Below are 22,757 nucleotides of genomic sequence, written 5' to 3'. Positions count from 1 at the left end.
TGTTTTACTGAGTAATTAAATGATTTGAAATGAGCTGTAATATGATTTTGGTTTGTTTTGTTTTTTAACAGGTCCTTCCACTTCCTTTTCTTCTTGCGCTAAATACAGGAGCAAGTCAAAAACACCAGCAAATGAACAAAAGAAGCCTGCTGAGGTAAGAATCGGGGTTGGGGATTGGTTGCTGGTGGGTCTTTTTATCGTGTGGTTTTCGTGTTTCAAGGCCTTGAAATAGTGAGCATTGGATCGTGTGGTTTTCGTGTTTCGAGGCCTTGAAAGGGTGAGCGCTGGAGTAGCGCCACTGAGGCCCTTTGTTGCCTGTCAGTTTTCCACTGATTCAATTTCTTCCCTCCATGCAAGTACTGTAGGACCTGTGGTTGATGTCCCCAAGTGACTGATGGGCTTGCAAACTGTAGGACACACTTCTTTCTTCCCCTCAAAGTTGGTTGTGTTTTGAGACTGGAAATCTGAGGTGGTCTTGTGATTTGAGAGCATGCCAAAGCAAAGTGGTTTGTCTGTGTATGGCAAGGATGCCTTTTGCTTTAAGATAAAATACTGGGACACTTCAGTTTGCAGGATATACGTGAACATCTTTTGTCATTTTTTCTCACTTTTGTGTTGTTACTTTCAATAAAGCTTCTGCTTTGCCAGCTTTATCTGTTAGGACCATTCTGCGTATATGCCTGTTGCCACTTTGATTAGATTTATATACCCTAATTGAGTTGTTCTCCTTTGGGGTTTACACATGATTCTGTGTTCAAATCTGTTCACCAGTAGCCCTTTTCTGGTGGGATTTATTGGCTGCTTTCTCCATACCTGATGCTTGCTTCTTACGAGCTGAAGTCAAAAAGTAACTGCAAACGAATACTGCAAACTGCATATGTTTCATGCAGTCAATTTCCCTTACTTTCTATCATATTCCCTCCAAATGAATCCTTCAACATGTTGGTGTAACTATTGATGCCCAAGGCTATTTAAAGAGGGGAAAAAAAAAAAGAGTCACAAAAAATACTTTGTTTCTGTACAATTTAATACAGAGACTTATGGCCCAGAAGTAATTTTCTGTACCGTACCAAATGATAGCTTTTTAGCTACTTGGATATTACTGTGGGAGATTGCATAAACATAGAGATTGCATTCCTATCACAAGAGCTATTCAGCGAGCTTACCTCATGTTCCTTTCTAAATGCTGCTTACTGGCTGAGTTCAGTTTGCTAAGAACAAGGTAAATATTGCAGAAAATACCTTTTCCTTGGAAGTTTAGTTTTTAATATGTTAGTTGAAGAAAACACACTGATTTGCGTCTTTAGAAAAAAAAAATAACATCTTGTGTGAATGTTTCAACAAAAGCGAGCTTGGCCAGGAAGCTGTGTAAAAAGCAACTGAGAAGATTAACGAAATGCTGCTATTTTTGCCTTCAAAATGTTGGTCTTCAGAGTTTTCAGAACCAGAATCCTTGTTCCTAAAGCCAGAATGTTGCGGTGGCCGCTCCCGGAATTGTTATGGTTGGAAAGGACCCTCTGGRCCATCCAGCCCAACCATAAACACTCGGGGCATCGGGGCAGCGAGGCCAGGCGCGATGCCCCCGTGCCCCTCGTGCCCTCGCTGCTCCGTGCCGGCTCCCGGCTTCCTTCCTCCCGCGCTCTCCCTCTGTGTCCCAGCGTGGGAGGAGTGATCACGCAGGTGCATCCCGTGGGTACCCCGTTCCYTTCACAGACTTCTGGGAATTAAAAGGAGCGGTGTTTTCAGTTCCTCCRCCTGCGATCATCTTTGCTCCCTGGTCCGAGATAAAGAGCTTGAGCCCTTTAATGTTYGAAAATACGAAAAGTCTTGAACTTTAGAATGTTTTCTCTTCTGGAAGGATGCCCAACGTGTTCTTAAAACAATATATTTTATATATATATATGTGTGTGTGTGTGTGTGTCTATATAATATAGATTATTTAAAAAAAAAGAAAAAAGAAAATCCGTGAACTTAGAGCCCTTCAGGGAAGGGAGGGTGGTGTGACAGTAATAACCKATCCCCTCTGTGTGCAGGACTCTTGTGTGTCTTTCCAGCTTTYATATTCCTCTGCCAGGCAGAAACCCTCTTCCCAACATCTAGGAAAGCATCTGCCGGACAGGGCATCGCTTGAAACGCGCTGTCAGCAGAGCGTCGACATCCATTATTGACGTGCATGCAAACTGCTGAGGAGGCTGTAAAGCAAGGACTGGAGCCCGTCACACACCCTCTGAAAACRTGTTACTATAACGGCACAAATTGATTGTGGTGATAGTTGTTGAATAGCTGCTTTATAGCAACTTAAGATTCCGGGCCAAGAGCGTCCATTTTAGCAAGGGCTCCTTTTGGCAAGGGGCACTGATCTCCTTTGCTCACCTCAGCTTGCCAGGCAGCAGGCAGTTTCTTCAGCTAGTGATGCAGAAAATCTGAAAGGTCAAAGCTATAAATAGCTGTTTGGGAATATTTTTGCTCCTGGTCCTCACACATTAATTTTTCTTTCATGCCAGTAAGCCTGGTTTTCTCAATTAAATTGCGTATGGATACTTAGGCTTTTTTCAACTTCCTCGGCCATCTGCAGTCCAAGCRTTCTTGCGTACCCGAGTTTTCTTTCCAAATAAAACTTTTTTTTGTCTTGTAACCAACAAGCAGGGTGCTGTGTTTGCCAGCTGGCTTGTCAGGATGTGCTGTGCTCTCCCGTGGCAAAGGCAGAGCAGTTGGGATTGTGGATGCCGCCTCCCCGGATTAGGCTTGGCTTGTTCAGAGTCAAGGTGGGCGCATGGGGGACTTCTGTGGGGCTGAGTAATTTAGTGATAGGGTGTAAAAGTCCAAGCCCGTTCCCAGGGCCTGATGTACCAGGTTCAAACCTGTGTGTAGCACAAGGGCTTTGTGGGGAACAGATGCCGTTTGCAGAGTTGCCCCTTATGCACTTAAACAGAGACGGGAGTTGAGCCGGCCTAAACATTAGTGTGGGGGTCTAAACATTAACCTGGGCGGGAGTAGTAGGGTAGGAAGCATTTGGTTGTCTGGCTCAGCGTGAACTCTKTGGGTTCCTGTCTGTGGAAGCTGCAGCAGAAAATGATGGTAAAATAGTTGGAGTCCTTGTTGCAGGGAGACCCTCTTAGCTGGACTGTCCCGAATGACACTTTGTTTTCCCTAAGGCTTGTGGGGCACAAAAGAGAACAGAAATTTATGTGATACTCGAGCTGTGATACTCAAGCTGTRATCTTTTTTGTAAGTCCTTGTTAACTCTTTTACATTTGTAAAAGAGTTAAGTTAGGATTGTGCTTTAAAATATATATATCTTTTTATATATGTAGTTCATGTAAGATGGCATGGACTATAGTGTTTTTCTTGTCTTTGCAAATTGGGTTTTGAAGCCCTTGGCCACAATCCTGGGTTCTGTCCCATATTGCAGCTGTGCTGTCACGTGAACCACAACTGCCTTTCCTGGAATAAATGGTCTGTTTTCATTACTTGGGCATGTGAAACATCTGTTCTTTACAGGTGCTTAGCTGCAGCACACATCGTAGGCCGTGATCCTGGGGAGCACCTGGAAGGACTGGGCTCCTCGTCCGGGAGAACTGGCTCCTGCCGTGGCTCAAAGGGATGTCCTGGGAAGGGAAGGGTGTCCTTTCCGTGTGCCCCGCAGGGATGCATCGCCGTGCCCATCTGCGTGGGCTTCTSGCGCGCTCCGCGGAGCTGCCTGGATGCGCTTGGAGAGCGGCTGCCCTTGTGGCGCGCGCGGGTTACTCGGGGCGAGAATTCACCCGGCTTTCTGCAAGCAGAAGCGCGGGTTGAGTTTTGGCTTCTGAGATACTATTTCGGAAGGGCTGTTTGAACAAGAGGCGAGAGGAATGCGGGAGGGCACGGAAAAGCCCTTTCACCTCCGGAATTCCCTTAACCGGCATAGRTGCAGAGTATTCCTGGTAGGAAAAGGGCTGAGCGAGAGCTCTGGTGGAGCCTGTCCTGGGGGCAGCGAAACGGGGCCGGGAGGTGCACGAGGTGGAAGGCAGGAGGTCTGGAGCACCGGGACCCTGCACGGGAAGCGCCAAGACTGGGAATGGAGCAAGGTTCCCAAAAGGAAGCAGGGTGGTAAATGCAGGGGGTTCCAGCTGTCTGCATAAGGAAGAGGCCGTAGAAATTAAGGGTTAGAATTAAATCCCCAAATCTAAAGCTGAGTGCTGATTAGCAGCCACAATGAAGCTTGGGGAGTTCTGAGACGATTCTGACACGTTCCTCTGGCTCGGAGACGTGCTGGGAGGTGGGGCTGGTTTGTATCTGGTGGCCTGGCATTTCCCGTCATCCCAGAGGAGGCCGGGAAGATCCATGGACACTCCAGAGACAAGTAAAATATTTTTGCTTGAGGCCTAAGGGATCTGTAAAAATAATTTGGGAGTTCTTAAAAAAATAAAATAGGAGTTCATAAATGAGGATTTGCTGCAAGATGTGTCCAGATAATGTTGATGTTCCCTTTGAAGAGCACAAACTTTTAAAATAAATATCTATTTATTTAGATATTAGGACATAAAAGACATTAAAGGCATTTATTTTTGCCTGCTCTAGCTTTTTAAACATTAGCTTTTCAATCCAGCCAGTGTGTGCACCTGGAACTAGAACTTCATTTCCATTTTTATTTTCATTTATTTWTTTTTCTTAAAAGTTGCCTTGAGACTCCAGACCCCTTTACAGGAGGCCGCTTAGTTCAGGAGCTTCATGCCCAGGTCACAGGCTGGTGGGGTTCTGCCCTTGCCCTTTCATTCCCGCCCCGTTTTGCCGAGTTGTGTCCCTTGGAGCTGGGCCTTGGCTGGGCAGGCAGCCCTGCGAGACGCCTCTGTGGAGCTCAGAGGTAGCTGCCTGTTCATGACACTGTGGTACCCTCCTGGGAGCTCCTGCTGCTGCAGGGCTCCCCTTTTTCATCTATGTGGTGATATCTCCATGTGAGGAAGAGCCTCTTCCCTGTGAGGGTGACAGAGCCCTGGCACAGGCTGCCCAGGGAGGCTGTGGAGTCTCCTTCTCTGGAGATCTTCCAAACCCGCCTGGATGCGGCCCTGTGCCCCGTGCTCCGGGTGTCCCTGCTGGAGAAGGGGGTTGGACTAGATGGTCTATAGAGGTCCCTTCCGACCTCAACTGTTCTGTGATTTTAGGTGTAGGCTGCTGCTTCAGAAGTGTCTGCAGCCTTTGCTGAGCTTGTCTTACTTGAGAGGTGAGACAGCAGGGTGAGCTTGGGTGCTCGTGGGTGCCGTGGCTTTAGGAAACAAAAGTACCGTGTCCTTTTGAAAGTGAACAAGAAGCTGCTTTGACCCAGAACATGGTGAAAACCTCTTGTGTCATTTGCTGAAAATGCCCACAAGTGTTTGGCACATGAAATTTCATAGTTGGCCTTTAGGATGGGTTGTGAACAAGACTTCAGAAAATCGCTTGCTATTTCATCTCTCTATTCAGCTTTGTTCTATGTTATTTTCCATAAAACATTTCTAAGAGCATAATACTAAAAGAAAAATTAAGACGTAGCAGGTCCTACCTTTTAAAAAACACTGCTTGTTGTTTCTTGAACAGCAGCTTTTCTGACTCAATAAACAGTGGACGTGAGGAAATGAGATGTGTTTTCCTGATTCTCTAGGGGCCCTGCAAGGCACCGGGGGAAGTCTCAGGAGTGAAGCAATTAGCTGCAATCCAGGAGAAATCCTCCTTTGATCCAAACAACAGAGCAGTCAACACACAAGTTATTAAACTTGGAGGGGTTGGTCCCGCTCCTGCCCTTGTGCTGTTTTGTTCCAGTTCTSCCCTGGTCTCTCCTGCATCTGCTGGGACAGGATAAGGGGAATGAGCAAGGGGATGTGTTTAGAGGTCTGTGGCAAGAGATGAGTGTTGCTTTTTGGAAATGCAGTCTTAGATTTGCCTTGGTCACGAAGACAAGGTGCCCCAACGTCTGTGCAGATCTGGTGCTCAAGTTGTTCAGAAGTGTCTGTGGAAGCAGCTTGTCAAGGCAGGACCTTGTGCCTTAGCCTCTGCATTCCCAGGGCTTGGCCTCGGGAAACGGGCTGCCTCGGAGCATGCTGCTCTTGTCTGCGCTCCCCTCCCTCGTCTGCCAGTTCAGCTCCGTTCCTTTCTTCCTGCCTCTTTGCTAGAAACTTCCTTTAGGCATAATAGTATAAGCTGGAAAAAGGCTGAACTCTGTGTTTAGGATTTCTCCCCTTTAACACGTGGTAAGGGAGCACAGGGGGTAAATCCAAGCAGCACCTGTATGAGTGTGTGTAGATCACATTTGACAAGGCAGATGCCGAAATACACTTCAGATAGGAAAAGCCTCTGACCCTTGAAGACTTGAAGAATCTTTTTCAAGTATAACTCCTGATAATCCATAGGGTTGCTCCTSTATTGCGTGGGATCGCTGTGCTTGGTCAGTGTGCGGTTACATGTGGGAATGCAGAAGACGTGCCCACAGAAATGCTGTTTTCCCAGGGCGCTTCCCCTGCGGCTGCCGGTGTTCTACGCCTGTATTTCAGTGCCCTTGCTTCGTGAGATCCCTGCGTGAGAAATTCTTGGAGCTGCCGCTGCTGTTGGGCTGCCGTCGTTTGCAGCCTCGAGGCGACCGCCTGCAGCAGAATTGGCCTCCCTGGGATCCCCTGGGTGCCCCWTGTCCCATCACTGGCCACCACTGAGGAGAGTTTGGCCCTTTCCTCCCTGCCTTCTCCCGTCAGGTACWTGCACGTGTTGATCAGATCCCCTCGCAGCCTTCTCYTCTCCAGGCTGAAACGCTCCTGTGCCACGTGTGTGTAGGAAGGAGGGGTGTCTGTAGGAAACGCTCATCGCGTGTTGGATTCCTTCAGGACCCAACAGGGTTCCCCAAGGTTTCAGCAGCTCTCTTAGTGTGGGTTAAACCCTTCCCCCTCAGGGATGGCACCGCTCTCAGAGTTTGAAAGCCGCAGCAGAGGCCTCCACGTAGCTGCACGGCGATGGGGTGGTCAGTCCTGTCCCACAACCAAAAAKATAGTCCATGCTCCGAGGGATTTGTGCTCTGGAAATGCAGATGATGCAGCCTGCATACATAATGGATGATGGGAGGATGGATTTGCTGCTGAGCAGGGGCGTTTGAATACTGATGCCTTTAGTAGTGGTTTTCATCTAGAATTATGAAGTGGTGGTTTTGATATGGAGCATTCTACTTCTGTCAGTGACTTAAAAGGCCCTTTGAAAAGCACTGTCTCCGATTAGGGCTTSAGGAGCATCTTCTCCATTAATTAAACCAGTCATTGCATTTCTAACTTGGTGGGTTGTTTTCCCCTCCTGGAGTTCTTTGGAATTGTATCGTGAGTGTTTCTCATAGACCTGCTTCTGTGTTTATAATGAAGAGAATTAAAACATCTTTTAAACAGGATAAATCACTTCACATTTTAATTCTGATGCGTGTGCTTGGGGCAGGTGGGGAGGTTTACAGGCTTAGTGTGTTCCCTCTTGTCCTTGGGGTTTCCATAGGGCTTGTTGGGCACTCGAGCTCTGTGTGGAAGGCTCCGGGAAGCAGCCTGATCCAGGCTGGAGCGGTCACGCCTGCGCCCAGCAAACACATGGGGCTTTAGCCAGGAAGTTTGCTTGGTGTTTTCCAAGAATAGCCGAGGATTTTCACACAGCAGGCATCCTGTCAAATGGAAAGGGATTCAAAAAAACCATCTTTGCCTCTGAAATGGTTAATGGCTCTTCTGGCTGTAAAACTCCGATTTGGTAAGAAGGTGATTCCCACCTGCCGCATCTGACTGCAGGGATATTTCTCCTTTTGATTTGCTGTCCTTCAAGGGCTTGCTTKCTTTTTACAATAATGTAGTTAATTAGTATCGATGCCTCCCTAACCCAAGCCGTATTCGCTTTTATGGATGTGACCTGTTGAAGTGCAGCAGCACAAAACCCCCAAGGTCCCTCTGTCCCTCTGTGCGTGTTTGACGGGCAGTTCTCTGGGAAAGCTCTTGGACAGCTGGTAGTCCTGCTTGCTCGTTTGAAAARCGTAACCCCTTTGGGCCAGCGAGCTGAACGTCCTCGTTGGAGGTGTGTGGGCTCGTGTCATTTTCGGATGGCAAGTTTCCCCTTTCTAGGTTTGCTGGAGACTCCTGAAGCCGCCCTGTGCCGCTGCGTGGGCCCCGTGCGGAGCGGGGCTCGAGCTGAGGGAATCCGTGCTTCGGTAGAGGCGGTTGTTCATCCTTGATCCCGAGGATACTGACCAGCGAAACTTCAAAGGGTGCGGAGAGAGGAACAAATTCCTCTGCATCGGTTTCTCCATGGCAACTGTCACTGCAAATGTTCTTAGCCCCTGTGATGAATATGGCAATTTAAGGTAGCTTAGGTCTGCGAAATGCAAGGATTTGCTGTCTTGTGTTTACGTCGGGCTGGAGCCTACACTCTAGCAAGGAAAACAAGCTGGTTGGAAGTAATGTGATGAGGATTCTTGCAGCTCCTTAGATCACATGCAGCCCTCCTTTCCCCCTCTTTCTGGACACTGAGACAGCCTCCTTCCCGCAGCAGCAGCAGCGGGGTTGTGCCTTAGCTTACACTCCTTGTCGTGCTGCACGATCCAGAGCATCTCGTGTGGCTGGGTTTGTCTGTCAGTACTCTGTCTCAAAAGTTACCAACGTATATACCTGGCTTCTATGCAGATCAGCTAAAAATCTCTTTTGAAAATGGTTTAAAAATATTACTAATTTATTATTAATTCAAGCGGTTTGTTTTGTGCAACCCTTTTCTCAAGCAAGCTGCCTGGGTTTCCTCCACAGGTGTTCCGTAAGGATCTCATTAGTGCCATGAAATTGCCGGATTCTCACCATGTCAACTCAGATGAATACTATATCTTTGCGGACACGTGGAAGCAGGAATGGGAGAAAGGAGTCCAGGTTCCAGCCAGCCCCGAGACTATTCCACAGCCTTCTCTCAGGTAAGGGGGATTAWATGGAGACCCTGTGCWCCAAACACACAGAATGGYTGAGGTTGGAAGGGACCTCTAGAGATCATCCAGTCCAACCCCCTGCTCCAGCAGGGACACTCGGAGCACGGGGCACAGGGCGGCATCCAGGCRGGTTTCGAAGATCTCCAGAGAAGGAGACTCCACAGCCTCCCTGGGCAGAGCCTGGGCTGWGCCAGGGCTCTGTCACCCTCACAGTGAAGAAGTTCCTTCTCACATGGAGCTGGAACTGCCTGTGTTGCAGTACCAGCTCAGAAAAGATGGTTTCGGAACAATTGGGTGTCCAAGGACAGTCAGCATTCCTTTGTTGTATTAAGGCTGCAATAGAGCAGTCTGCAGGCTGGCTTCAGGTATGTTTTTAAATTAAGCCGGGACTAATTTGGACATCACCTCTGTAGCATATCAGTCCAGTYCTACTTCTTTCTGAACAGCACTGTAATGACTACAGTGTGGATTAAAAAAAGAGTGTTTCTTTTCTTCCTTTTTCTTTTTTCTGTAAACCACATGCAATTACAGATAAAATCTTCTCTTTTGAGTGTAGTGAGCTTAATAAACAGGAGGAAAAAAACCCAAAAAGCAAAAAATCCAACCTTGCCCTGTTGTCATGTTACTTGAAAAGCATTGCTGTACTGAAGTGTGATAATACAGAACAGTAGCAAGTAATCTGCAATAGCTGATAGCTGATACATTTTGCAAGAGGGCTGATCAGACCTTTGCAGCACTGTACAGATTGCTTTTATATGGAAACAACCTTCCCTGACTGACACTGAGAACCTGTTTCAGCCCTTAAGAAGAGGAGGAGGAAGTTGTGCTTGAGCAATCTGTAGGGGAAGCTGACCTTAAATACACTCCAGAATTTGGTTCCCTGYGTTTCTTTTGCAGTTTTGTTTTATTTTCCTGACTTGAGGTCACTATTTCTGGAGTTCGTTCTGTACTGGTAGGTATTTGTGCACATGAGGACTTTGCTGATTTTGTAATTTATAACAAATTCTAATCGTCTGCCCAAAAAAGAATGGAATAAACAGGCTTTTCCTTTTGAGCTCTGAAGAGCTGYGTAGAGTATATGCTTTGACAAAGAAAGTGAATGTTAGTTCCTGTTTCTTCAAAATTGCTCTTCTTGATCAAACTTAGACTGACAAACTCCATGCAGAGCATCTCTCAGGAGTCCCTTAAACTGCTTCAGAGCACGAGTTACCTTGAAGTCTGTTGGATGGGGTTTTTTTGAGGTGTTCTTGAAACTCTTGCCTATTTATGCATAATCCAGTTAAGCTAAGTTTAATTTAAGATTTAAATATATATATAATTTACATTGCCTTTTTTTCATGTTGAATACAGTGGAAGACCTCTCTCTCCTTGTCGCTTCACTTAAGCTTTAACCCTTTCTGCCGTCTCTCTCCGTAAATAGCTGCTTATTATTTGGGACCTGGAACATSTGCCCTGTGAGCAAAGGCCGAGGGAGCTGGGCCTGTTCAGCCTGGAGAAGAGGAGGCTGAGGGGGGACCTGRTCAGSGTGTATAAATACCTCARGGGAGGCAGTGAGGAGGAGAGGGCGGCCTCTTCTCAGTGGGGCCTCGCTCGTGGCGCCGTCCTGTGCCAAGCCCTGCGGCCAGCCCGGCTTCCAGCGCCAACGAGCTGCCCGTGGGAAGCGCGGGTGCCAGCGTGGCGGGATTCCCGCCGGGACTAGGGGCAGTACCCAGCTATTAAAAATAAACACGGGGCATCTAATATCAGCACTCTTTTATCAGATAATTTTATCAGGAAAAAAAAGATTGTAGTGGTTTTGCCTGGAATGGAGAAAAGCCAGGCTCGTGGGGAATGAGGGAGGGTGGCAGGAACAAGGCGAAGGGGGAGGAATGGCAAGAAGTTCATGGCTCTCGCCAGCGTGGTCCCATAATAGYAGCTGGAATACGCCACCGCTGCTGCCTCCTCCTTTACTCCTCTTGTCTTGTTTCCCACCGTTTTTCCAGAGAGGATTAGCTCTGGAAAGCAGGCAGCGCTGTTCACACGTGGCTCCGATCCATCCAACAGCTCTGACTTCCTTTAACCYACAGGGCTCTCGCGTTTGATTCAGGGGATTGACTTTGACCCTGGGTAGTTTTTCCATTCACATAGGGCAACTTCCTACTGACRCGCTGAGTTTTATCTGTGAAAATAATTGAGAGGTCTAAAACACAGAAGTTTTTCTGCCTTCCTCGATAATTTTAGTTCTTGTTTTTCCTGTACGTATTTTTCTGTAGCAGTAGAATGGTTCCCATATAACAAAAATACTACATTTCTCGTGTGTCTACGGTGTCACTTAAAATGCCAAGGTAAGAAAGGCAAGCATCTCTTCCCCCTCCCCAGTAGAATAAATAAAGCCTTTCCTCAAAAAGCTAGGATTTCCAAGGTTACTGGTTGGCAAGACTTGTTTCTGTCATTTAAGAAGACTATAAAACAAAGGAGGTAGATATTTTTATGTGTGTTAATTATTTTTTATGTGTTTCAAAAGTATTTGAGTTATCAAAGTGATGGTATTTACTGATTTGTACACAGCCTGGCATTTAAAAAAAAACTGTTTTTATATTCACAGCAAATCTTAAAATTTTCTGTGTAAATAGGCTTTCAGAATCCCCTCTCCCCACCCTGGGTACACTTATCAGATTGATTTATAGCCTGTGAACCACTATATTCCTTTGCACCTGGTGGCATCTGAGAGAGCTGTAGATAACTCCAGCATTTTGTCTTTCCCACCCCAGGATTGTAGCAGAAAAGGTGAAGGAAGTTCTGTATACCCGACCCAGGAAGTATATCCACTGCTCCAGCCAGGAGCCCACYGAGCCCGGTTACATCAACATTTTGGAACTGGCAGAATCTGTGTGTCGCTATGACCTGGATGACATGGACATCTTCTGGCTTCAGGAGCTAAATGAGGAGCTTACAGAAATGGGTAACTCCACAATAGGTTCCTGTTTTTAAAGCAGCAGTTAATTTCTGCTATTTGAATTGCAGCCTTTCTTGAGATCCTTTAGAATATGAAAAATGAGGTAATGACAGAAAGCAGTTCAAAACACTGAGGTGCTAGGGCAGTCAATGAGTTACCTGATTKCTGTAGGAAATTTCTGTAGGAAACGTTTCTGTTGGAAAAACACAAGTGCTTCCATTGAACTTGAACATATTATTGCTACCAGATACAGAGCTCTGAGGAGCTTGCGTGCTGGATTATTAACAGCTTCACACATGTTAGCTGGTTTAAAATCAGCAAAGTGAACTCCTTTTTTCCTTGCAAGTTATGAGTGTGGAGGACTATGAAGGGGAATTAACAGTGGAAAATATCTTGGAGTTATCACTGAAGTAACTGAGATACAGGATAGTGCAGTAGCCTGTTTAGCAGTTGCACCAAGAAATGAGAATCAGTGGCCTTGTTCCTATATGGAGAGTGTTGTAGTTAAGTGCTGCAGGCTCTGAGAGGTAGATGTTGCAACTTTTTCTGCAGGATCTCAGCATCGTTTGGGGCTGAGGCTTTTGAGAGGGATTTAGAGCCTCTCCATAGCTGTGAACATCATAGTTCCCAGATACACTAACTATGCAATATGKTGGCAATACGTATTTAAACAGGCAGTATGTATTTAAACACATTTCTTACGTATTGCCATCAGGATATTTTTCTGTTCTGTAATGAAAAGAAAGACAGTTTTCATAACAGTGGGTTTTTTTGTTTTTTTGTTTTTTTTTGTTTTTTTTTTGCTCAGCTAGTGCACTAAATTGGGAGGGTGCAGCTTTTGTGTTTTTAAAAGATATGAAGTGTAGTTTCTTAAGTTTTATTTCCTAGGAAGTTGCTCTTCAAAGTGAAGAACATTCAGTTGGTTGACTTGGGATATTATTAGTGTTTCTTCCTAGTGTGACAGAGAAGGGATGAGAGCTGTATCAGAACAGCTAATCAGGCAGCTACAGAAGCTGCTCTCTCACACGTTGCAGTGGGTGTTTTTGTTTGTTTTCGTAAGGAACAGTCTTGTATACAGCTGTATTTGTAGAATTTTGTATTGCGGTAGTAGAGCTCTTTGCACTTGCATATCAGCACTGGAGTAAAGCGGTGCGCGTGGAAAGGTGCTTGTTTTTATTTTATCTCCTATAAGAAGTGGTGGGGAGGGCAGGTGCCTTGTGCCCCGTGGTTGGCAGCCTCGCTGTTCCCGGCCGCAGGCTGCGGGCCCCTGGACGAGAACACCATGGAGAAGACCATCGAGGTGCTGGAGCGGCACTGCCACGAGAACATGAACCACGCCATCGAGACCGAGGAGGGGCTGGGCATCGAGTACGACGAGGACGTCATCTGCGACGTGTGCCGCTCGCCCGACAGCGAGGACGGCAACGACATGGTGTTCTGCGACAAGTGCAACATCTGCGTCCACCAGGTCGGTGCCGCCGCGGAGCCGCGGGCAGGGCCTCCGTGGCGCTCCCGAGGGCTCCCCGGGATGCTCTGGGCGGCAAGGGTGCTGCAGCGCCGCGTGAAGCGCTCGCGTCCTGACCCTTGCCGGTGTGTGGGCAGCTCTGGTGTGGGTGAGGAGCGCGCAGTGAGCTCTCGGGGACTGTGGCACGTCCTCTGCGGCAGCATACACTTTTTTTTTCCCAATTTTTTGAAGCCACCTTTGAAGTTTGGAGACAGGGCTGCATCTTCTCTCTATATAAAGAATTTCAGAATCACTTCTTTCACAAGTTTTATTTATTTATTTATTTATTTATTTATTTATTTATTTATTTCTGACTGACCAGTTATTTGGCCAGACCCAGGCAGTCCAAACTTGTGCGTGTCAAACCGCATGCAGGCGCCCTAGCAGCTTTTTCATCTTTCCAAGGCACCTGCAGCAGCTTTATTTATTTATTTATTTCTGACTGACCAGTTATTTGGCCAGACCCAGGCAGTCCAAACTTGTGCGTGTCAAACCGCATGCAGGCGCCCTAGCAGCTTTTTCATCTTTCCAAGGCACCTGCAGCAGCAGCCCTGCTGCCAGCCCCATCGCTGCCGTGTCTGCAGGGTGCCGGTCAAGCTGGGCTTTGTGCCGCTTGGGCTCGGCCTAGCCAGGCACGGCGCCGCTCGCCCTTGGGAAAAAGAAGCCCACCCGGAGGTCTCTGCATCACGTTTTGGGAGAGGCTTTGCTATAAACTAAAGTGAGGCTGAGAGGGCTTCTTAAACAGCATTTTTGCCACCTGCCTGCTTCGGGGCAGCCCACGCTTCTCCCCACTGCAGATAACGAAGGGTTTGTGGGCAGGGGCTTGTGGATCCCTCCGGAGAGCTGAGCTCCTGCTGCTGCCCCATCGCCGCCCGGCTCCTGCTGCTCCCCTGCCCTGGCCGTGCTGCCCCSCCGAGCCCTGGTGCGCCAGGCCTGGGAGGTGGCCGGGGGAACAGGGACCGTGTTTTCCTTGGGCTCCCTGGCCTGGCTTTGAGGCGGGCTGCAAAACCAGCTGGGGACCTGGCACTGCCTGCGAGCAAAGGGGCCCAAGGGCAGATTGACGGGGAGCAGCTCCGGTCCCCGGAGCAGCTCCGGTCCCCTGAGCGCTGCCGGACCTGACCACGGCTTTGGAGGCAGGGAGGGAACCTCCTGGAGCCTCCTCTCCTGCTCTAGAGTCTGGGCCTCCTCCACCCRTAGACCCAGTTAAATTGCAATATCRCTTCTGCCCATTTTCAGGCCTCTAAACAAACTGTGAGMTTAAAGTAACCCAAGAGGGGCACTGTATCTCATAAGAGGGAGGCAGCTGTGGTGGTACCGGGTGATGGGGAAAAATCCCTCGTAAAAGTGAGATGGTGCCGCCCTCTGCTGGCTTTTCCTAGCAGTGGTAACAGGCTCCCTCCTCCAAGAGAGTGCCTGGCTTGGAGTTCTCCTCACGTGGCTTTTAATCCAGAAAAATCCCGTTCCCTGCAGGATATGGCATAAATGTGCTATATTTATATATATATATATATATACACACACACACACACACACACATATATACACATATACACACACACATTATTATTATTATTATTATTATTATTATTATTATTATTATTATTATTATTATTATTATTATTTTAAATACTGAGACCTTAGAAAGCTGGGAAAGCAAGCACAGGAAACCTATACTCTCTCATTTGAGTTTTGGGGACCTGCACCTTGTTGGCGACCAGGGGTGTGAGATACAGTGAGGTGCAAGATGCGAGTTTGTGCAGCAGAACAGATCCGTGTGCACATGTGCTTAGCTGTTACACCATGAACTGTTACAAGAAAACCGACTTTTAATTGTCAAATTTAACAGTGCCTGAAATTCTCATTTGCTGGAGAACAGTGCAGCAATGCCACACTGAGGAAGTGGGCATGAAAACCAGCGCATGGGTACATGCTGTAGCTTTTGTTGCAGGGTTGTAGAAACGTTTGAAGTGMCAAACAGTTCCATTACTATAAAGGTAATGTCGTAGGAAATGATCTTCAGGAGTCAGGCAGCTCGTATGCCCTCACAGCTAAGCAGAATGACGTTGGGCTGCARTTCCTGCTGGTGGGAAAATGGGCTGTAGGCAGAGGGCCGCGCGAAGGGAGGCCTGCACCTTGTTGCTTTGGAAATGCAAAGCTCGTAGAAGCAAATACTGAGTTCCTTAATATCAGTGGTACTTTCTAATCACAGCGGGAGATGTTTTTAATGTATAAATAAATGTCACTGGACAACTTTTAAAAAGAAATGGGGAAAAAAAAAAAAGGTGTTTTGTATTCTGCTTATCCTTGATCCCCTGGTTTGCTTTCCCTGGAGACATTAGAGGYGGATTAAGTGCGCCTGTGATGCCCACAGCGGTGCTAGTGCTTGAAGGGCTCGTGCCCCGTGGCAGGCGGCGTCGCTGCGCGCGCCCGTGCCCGCCGCGCGCTGATGCCGCTGCCCGCTCTCCCCGCAGGCGTGCTACGGCATCCTGAAGGTCCCCGAGGGGAGCTGGCTGTGCCGCACCTGCGTGCTGGGAATACACCCGCAGTGCCTGCTGTGCCCCAAAAGGGGCGGCGCCATGAAGGCCACCAGGACCGGCACCAAGTGGGCCCACGTGAGCTGCGCCCTCTGGATCCCCGAGGTGAGGCGGGCGCTGCAGCCCTGCTCCTTTCCTTCTCCCTGCTTTCCGGGTTTTGATGCCCCCTCGCTGCTCCCCTGCCTTCCCTGCCTTTTTACATGCCCGTGATTTAAGGCGTCTGGGTGGCTTAACGCTGTTCTTCCTTCCGCTGAATCCGCACGGTGCGTGAAGACGGGATAGAGTCCAGCTCGTGTCCCGCTAATTAATTAATCCCTTTGTCCCCTCCGTTTACTAAGCAAGCAGTTCAGTGTCGTTGTGGCCCCTGAGGGCCCTGCTGGAGAGCGCTGCTGCTGTGAGCTGAGCTGTGCAGCCGCGGGCTCCCATCTCCCCAGGCTGCTGGCTGCCCTGCTGCGTGTGTAAATGTGCATGTGTATGCATAGTAAATTTAATAGYGACACCTTAGATTTCTCTATTTTGAATCAAATGTAGCATCACACAACTCTGTAAAATCGAAGCAGGCCCTTCTTTGGGGTTGGCGCCGTGCTCAGCGGTGTGCCCGGGACGGTCGCCGTCTTCCCAGGTCACCAGGGAAGCCAGAGAAAGTCTCAGGAATCTCTGTTGACACCTTGGTCTTTTCCTGGCTGGACGGTCGTCTTGGCCTTGCATGCTGCTGGGACAAGAAGGGCCCAGATTTTGAAGACCTGGAGAAACCTGGGGACACTTGTAGGGAAGTAGGTTTTCCCATAGAGGTACTCTTTGCTCCAAGCCAGAGCACAGTGACACCTCCCAGGAGGGAAGCAGGTGACAAAAGAAATCCCCTTCCAGCCTCTAACAAAAGAGAAGGAGACACGTACAGAGATGAAGCGTCAGGAGATGCGGATGCCTAAAAGAGGGACCAGTGGGTCACTAAGTGCAGGCTACTGTTGCTGGAGGCAACAMCACCAGAAAATTCCCTTCATGGACTTGTTTGACTCTTTCTTATACAGCTTTCCCTCACATCCCACCTGAGGTAATGCTGTTGAAAGGATTTTTTAAAGAGACTTGCCTGGGAAATCAAAGAGTTTTGCTTTGCGGGCTGTAGTCGTTGGTTTGTATCCTTATTTTCTTCTGTTGTTAGAGTCTTTTAGCTTAAGTGTCTCTTTCCTTTCATGCTTTCTCAAAGGGCATCTCCTAGAAGAGGAGAGGCTCTGAGATCAGAGAACTTGTGCTGAATGACTTGAAATCTGGGGGCTTCTCCATGCCTTAGATCACAGAATCACAGAATGGTTGAGGTTGGAAGGGACCTCTAGAGACCATCCAGTCCAGCCCCCTGCTCCARCAGGGACACCCAGAGCACGGGGCACAGGGCAGCATGCAGGCGGGTTTGGAGACCTCCAGAGAAGGAGACTCCACAGCCTCCGTGGGCAGCCTGTGCCAGGGCTCTGGCACCCTCACAGGAAAGAAGCTCCTCCTCGCATGCAGATGGAACTTCCTATGTTTCAACTTGTACCCATTGCCCCTTGTCCTGTCTCTGGCCATCACTGAGAAGAGYTTGGCCCCTTCCTCCCTACATTCTCCCTTCATGATCTTGTACATGTTGATCAGATTCCCTCTCAGCCTTCTCTTCTCCAGGCTAAACAGGCCCAACTCACTCAGTCTCTCCTCATATGAGAGATGCTCCTGAATCATCTTGGTTGCCCTCCCTCTGCTGGCCCCTCTCTGGGGTGTCCAGGGTGTAGATGGGGTGTCCCTGCTGTGTCCTCCCTGCAGACCATGGGGCCGGTGGGGCAGTGGCGCTGGTGCCTCCTGCTGTGGGGGGCGAGGGGGCCAGAGTCATCTCATAAGCSCTGATGCAGTAGCAGGGCGGACGGACACGGGCTGCAGCGGCCTCATCAGCCCTGTCTTGGGACGGGATGCTTTGGAGGACGGAACATGGGCCATTTTGCTCCGTGGATGCCTCGGGGGTGGGTAAAAGCCAAGATTGAACGGAGCAGGGGGGTTTCGGGTAGGGATGAGGAATTGCCCTAATGCCCTTTTTAGTTCTGAGGAACTGGTCTGTTGGTACTTGTTAAATTGAGCCTGTTTAAGCAGCRTGGAGAAATCCGAAAACGAAAGGAAATGTGTTTAACATCTCTTAATTGGCTCCTAACTGTGCACGCTAGATGCCTTAATTGCTTTGAAGAAGGACAGTTTCTAGCAACCAGGTTAAACCAGGAGATATTACCACAGCATTTATTTTTCCTATGGGATGTTGTAGTGTCATTTGCTGCAAAGTGTGACCACGTGGAGGTTTTTCAAGGAAATAAATGTGAGTTTATTTCTTCTTCTTGTATTAATGGCTAGTTTGTTTCCACTGCCTCAACAAATCCCTCCGTGCTGTTTTTGTTTACAGGTTAGCATTGCTTGTCCAGAGAGGATGGAGCCCATCACCAAGGTGTCCCACATCCCCCCAAGTCGGTGGGCTCTAGTTTGTAGTTTATGCAAACTCAAAACTGGTGCTTGCATTCAGGTGCGTACTTGCCCCATAGGGACTCCGGAACCCATGGGAGGAGGGGGATTTCGCTCCTGAATTTCCTTCTCCCTGTGTTCAACAATGCTCACTAGTGCCATGACTGGAATCACTAGTGCTCATCATGGTCCATCATGACCATTGGGTGGCTGCCTGTGTCCTTGCAGCTGTCTGTGCCCTTGGCATTAACTCAAGGATATGGGTCAGAGATGGGTGGGACGGTCCTTCTGCTGAGTGGTCTGTGCACAAATGACAAAAGGCACCTTTTGGCCATTGCATTGAAACTGCACGTAGCTCTCCTGAAAGGAGCAGGAAATCCTGGACTGCACCTAGCTTTTTCCAAAGCCAGTGAAGCCAACTTGAAAGGGCAGTAGACATCTCTAACGTTTTTTTAAGAATAGACTTCCGTACAATTCGGATAATTCTCTTCTTCTGATTTGTTGCTGCTGTTGGTGATGGGTTTTCTCTTCTCCCTTCACAGTGCTCTGTGAAAAGCTGCATCACTGCCTTCCATGTCACCTGTGCCTTCGAGCATAGCTTGGAGATGAAGACCATTCTGGATGACGGGGATGAGGTCAAGTTCAAGTCGTACTGTCTAAAGCACAGCAAAAACAAACCCAATTCTCTGCCCGACATGGATGAGCACCCCAAGAGCGTGTCGGAGCAGAAGCAAACGGAGAGCGAGAAAACCAGTTTGCGAGCGCAGAAACTCCGGGAGCTGGAAGAAGAATTTTACTCCCTAGTGAAAGTGGAGGATGTTGCAGCAGAACTGGGCCTACCGAAACTTGCTGTAGATTTCATCTACAATTACTGGAAATTAAAACGGAAAAGTAACTTTAACAAACCGTTGTTTCCTCCCAAGGAGGATGAAGAGAATGGCTTGGTGCAGCCCAAAGAGGATAGCATTCATACTCGCATGAGGATGTTCATGCATTTGAGGCAGGACCTGGAGAGGGTAAGAGCTTCCGAGGTGAAGGCTCCGAAGGAAAACGTCTTCATCCCCAGGCAAAGAGGAAAAATGGGAATGGCAGAAGCTTGAGCAGATGATTTAAATGTGTATATGGGGATATATGGGATATGAGTGTAGCATTGTATATGGGATGTGTGTGTATGTGTAAGGGGTGTGTGGGTAAGTGCCAAAGCCTGTGTAGGGCAAGTGCTTGGCCGGAAGGAGGGGCTCTCAGGCTCTGCTCCGGCGGCGCTGCCGACGCTTCCCGCCTGCGGGACCCGCTGCTCCCGGGCACAGAGCTCGGCCCGGAGCCTCCGGGGCCGCACGGCCTCTGCCGCCCGGTGCAGCTGAGACGTGGGCACCGTGTGTGCTCGAAGCTTCATTGCGTGTGCCCGGGCGCTTTCCCCCTCGGTGTTCCTGAGCGTACAGCGGGGGCTTCTGCAGCTGCATATCTGCAGCTGGAGGTGGTGGAGTAAAAGGTGGCTAGTCTGTGCAGTAAGTCCTGACTCCACACAGGSGGAAGAGGGAAAACCAAAGGGAGCTGGCGGGTGCTGCAGCCGCTCGTGTGCCTCGGCTTCCCGAGCGGCGCCGGCCTCTCTCACTGCCCGCTCCAAGTGGACGCTTTGACTGTGCCCAGCGCTGCCCTCGGTGCTGGAGTCGGGCTCTGAAAGCCACTGCTGAGGCCACTGCTGCTTGGGGCGTTGCTGAGTGGGGTGATTGGGGCATTGCTGAGTGGGGTGAAAAGGAAAATTACCTTGTTGTTGGAAGGTGCCTGAGCTCTTAGCTGTGTTGTTAGGTTATCAGCCAGGAGAGGGTTTCAAAAGAAGGAGTCCTTGAGCAAAATGCAAAAATGTTAATATGCTTCTACTGTGATTTTTATCTTCTGGTAAAACACTTTGTCTTTTTCTTTGCATTAGAAGAACTGTTGGTTTGCTTCAAATTTTGTTGAAATTAAGTTAAATGTTTGCAGTGGAGGTCCTTTATGATTTGCAATTGCCTGGTTAAAGCTTTGCTGAGCTTGCGCTGCAAGGTGATGTCACCTGGTGTTATGTGTTGGGTGAAAACCCTGCTGGAATTTAGGAATTTCCGTTCTGGGAAGGGAGGCGACAGTTTGGGGACAGCTCAAGGTGGTTGGATGGTGGGGAGCTGCACGGTGCCTTCAAGGAAGGTGGACGTCGCTTCGCTCTTGGGCCGGCTCCCTCACACGTTTTGTGAAAAGACTTTTGGTGCCTTTTCCTGTTTACGTTAGGTGGAAATACTGCTGTAAACAAACAYAGGTAATGGAAAGTAGAATTTCGTGGTGCTGTCAGGGCAAGTAATCCATTCATAGAATCACAGAATGCTTAAGGTTAGAAGGGACCTCAGAGGTCATCTAGTCCAACCCCCCTCCTCACTCATTCCATGAAACATTTTGTGTGGCAATTCCAGGAGAATCTAGTCTTGCCTACAACAACATCCCCAACATCTTTCGAAAGGTGCTTTCCTTTCAGCTAGAGTTTTGTTTGCTCGCTGTAATAAATGGAAACGTAGTCCACTGTCTTGCAGAATATATTCAAGGCATTCCTTGAATGGGTGCTTTAAACAAAAATGCAGGAAACGGCTTCCCTCCCTGCCCCTCCAGGTGTTAGTTGCATGTGTTCAGTGGGAATATTCCTCAGGTGCTTGCCAAGAGGTTTTGCACGCGAGTGTGTGTTTGTTTCTGACGCCTCCTTCCTGTCTCTGCAGGTGAGGAATCTCTGCTACATGGTAAGCAGGAGAGAGAAACTAAAGCTGTCTCACAGTAAAGTACACGAACAGGTCTTCAATTTGCAAGTCCAGCTCATTAATCAGGAAATTGCTGCAGGTAACCACTTAAATGCAAAACGCRTTTCAACTCTCTCTCTTTATGCCGCTGCCTAGTGTTTTTATCCGCTTGAAATCTTTTCTGCCACTGTTCAGCCAACTAAATTAGCAACACGCACAAAACATCTTAGTCTTCTGCAATATTACTCAGGTGCTTTTTCTTTCATGAGGACTTCAGGCCTGTGCCCTAGGGTTATTGGTTGCTGTGAATTGCAAAATCGCTGGATGGTTGAGCTCAGGAGAGGCYCCTGGAGACCCTCTGGTCTCAGGTCTCTGGTCTCTGAGCTGTCACCCCACTGCGGTGCCATCTCCCCAGGGCAAGGCCTTCCTGCTGCTTGTTCCCCCACGGAAAAGTGCTTTTTTGCCGGCTCTCCTCAGTGAGAGTGACGAGAGCGGCTGCTCSAAATGCCTCTCGTGTCGGCTCGTGCCTCATGAGCAGCCCGAGAAGGAATCCCTCAGCGTGGGGCCTGCGCTCTCTGTCCTTGCCCTGAAGGCTTTGGTACCTGCTGTGTGACGGCCAGCGTACCCAAACCAGCGCTGCCCTTCAGTTCCTTATTTCAGTGTGCTGAAATAAGGAAYGCGGCATTTGAAAAAGGAAGAATGTACATAGTTATTTTTAATAGCAAGGCAGCTGTTCCTGATGTATGAAATGAAAATCCTGGTGTTCGTTGAAGATAGTTACTGCGTTTTCTATAGCTGGCTTATTCAGAGTGAAGTCTGTACTTTTCTTCTCTTCCACCTGGGTTTCATTGGTACAGGTTGAGTTTTTTGAGAAGGGTTTTGGATCAGAGTAGTGCTGTGTGGAAGCAGCAGTACTCTCAAACAATACGTGGTTTTGTGTAAGTAATTCTTTTTAGAATTGAATGTCTACGTTCAGAAATGTCTACTACATTTATTTTAAAGCTTCCTAGATAGCTTGGTAGCTACTTTGCAATGATGATCCGTGTGATGAAAGGGTTTTTAAAGGGGAGAGAGCTTTTTAATACAAAGCAGAGAGTTGAACTAAGCCCAAATTAAAACTCAGTTTGAAGGATTGTTTTTTCTCTATAGAAAACTGAATCTGAATCTTTTTTTATACTTTTGCTGGAATGATTTCAGACATCTCAAACTGAGTCAATTTGATGGTATTAAGCTGCAATAGAAGCATTTTTTTTTTAATGGCAATGCCAAAATGCCCACCTAAGTTCTAAAATGGTAGATAATGTAGAACAGTTTTCACTTTCGTGGCTTTCCTGTCCTAAAATAATTCCATGCTGATCGTTTGCGAATGCTGCTTCCTATTAAAGGTGCTTCTGATGGGGTGTCGAACTCGTTACAGAGAACATAATACAAAATAAATGCGAGATGGAATAACGACAAAGCGATGAAATTGTTCGGCAGTAACCCGCGTTTTTGCCTTTGTGTCGCCCCGCAGGCCACGCGCTGAGCGGGGCGCTGGACAGCGCGCTGTTCTACCCGCCGCCGCCGCCGCGGATCACGCTCAAGCTGCGCATGCCGCGCGCGGCGCTGGCCGAGTGCCGGGCCGCGGCGCCGCCCT

At 48.5% G+C, this 22,757-nt stretch overlaps 1 protein-coding gene across 1 annotated transcript in view; it reads left to right on the top strand.

Moving 5' to 3' along the window:
- Positions 1–22,757, top strand: part of JADE3 (jade family PHD finger 3) — a 32,187-nt gene that overhangs the window by 8,664 nt on the left and 766 nt on the right. Inside the window, exons 3-11 of the mRNA XM_026034269.1 lie at positions 72–154; positions 8,757–8,914; positions 11,677–11,867; positions 13,118–13,329; positions 15,837–16,004; positions 18,313–18,429; positions 18,911–19,384; positions 21,104–21,221; positions 22,635–22,734. Of these exons, the coding sequence (XP_025890054.1) occupies positions 72–154; positions 8,757–8,914; positions 11,677–11,867; positions 13,118–13,329; positions 15,837–16,004; positions 18,313–18,429; positions 18,911–19,384; positions 21,104–21,221; positions 22,635–22,734 (1,621 nt within the window). The remainder of the gene's footprint in view (positions 1–71; positions 155–8,756; positions 8,915–11,676; positions 11,868–13,117; positions 13,330–15,836; positions 16,005–18,312; positions 18,430–18,910; positions 19,385–21,103; positions 21,222–22,634; positions 22,735–22,757) is intronic.

Source organism: Nothoprocta perdicaria, unplaced genomic scaffold (genome assembly GCF_003342845.1).
Source record: "Nothoprocta perdicaria isolate Ctin4 unplaced genomic scaffold, notPer1 scaffold_140, whole genome shotgun sequence".
NCBI lineage: Eukaryota > Metazoa > Chordata > Aves > Tinamiformes > Tinamidae > Nothoprocta > Nothoprocta perdicaria.
Note: the sequence above shows the minus strand (reverse complement) of the source record. Positions and strands in the feature narration are given on the sequence as shown.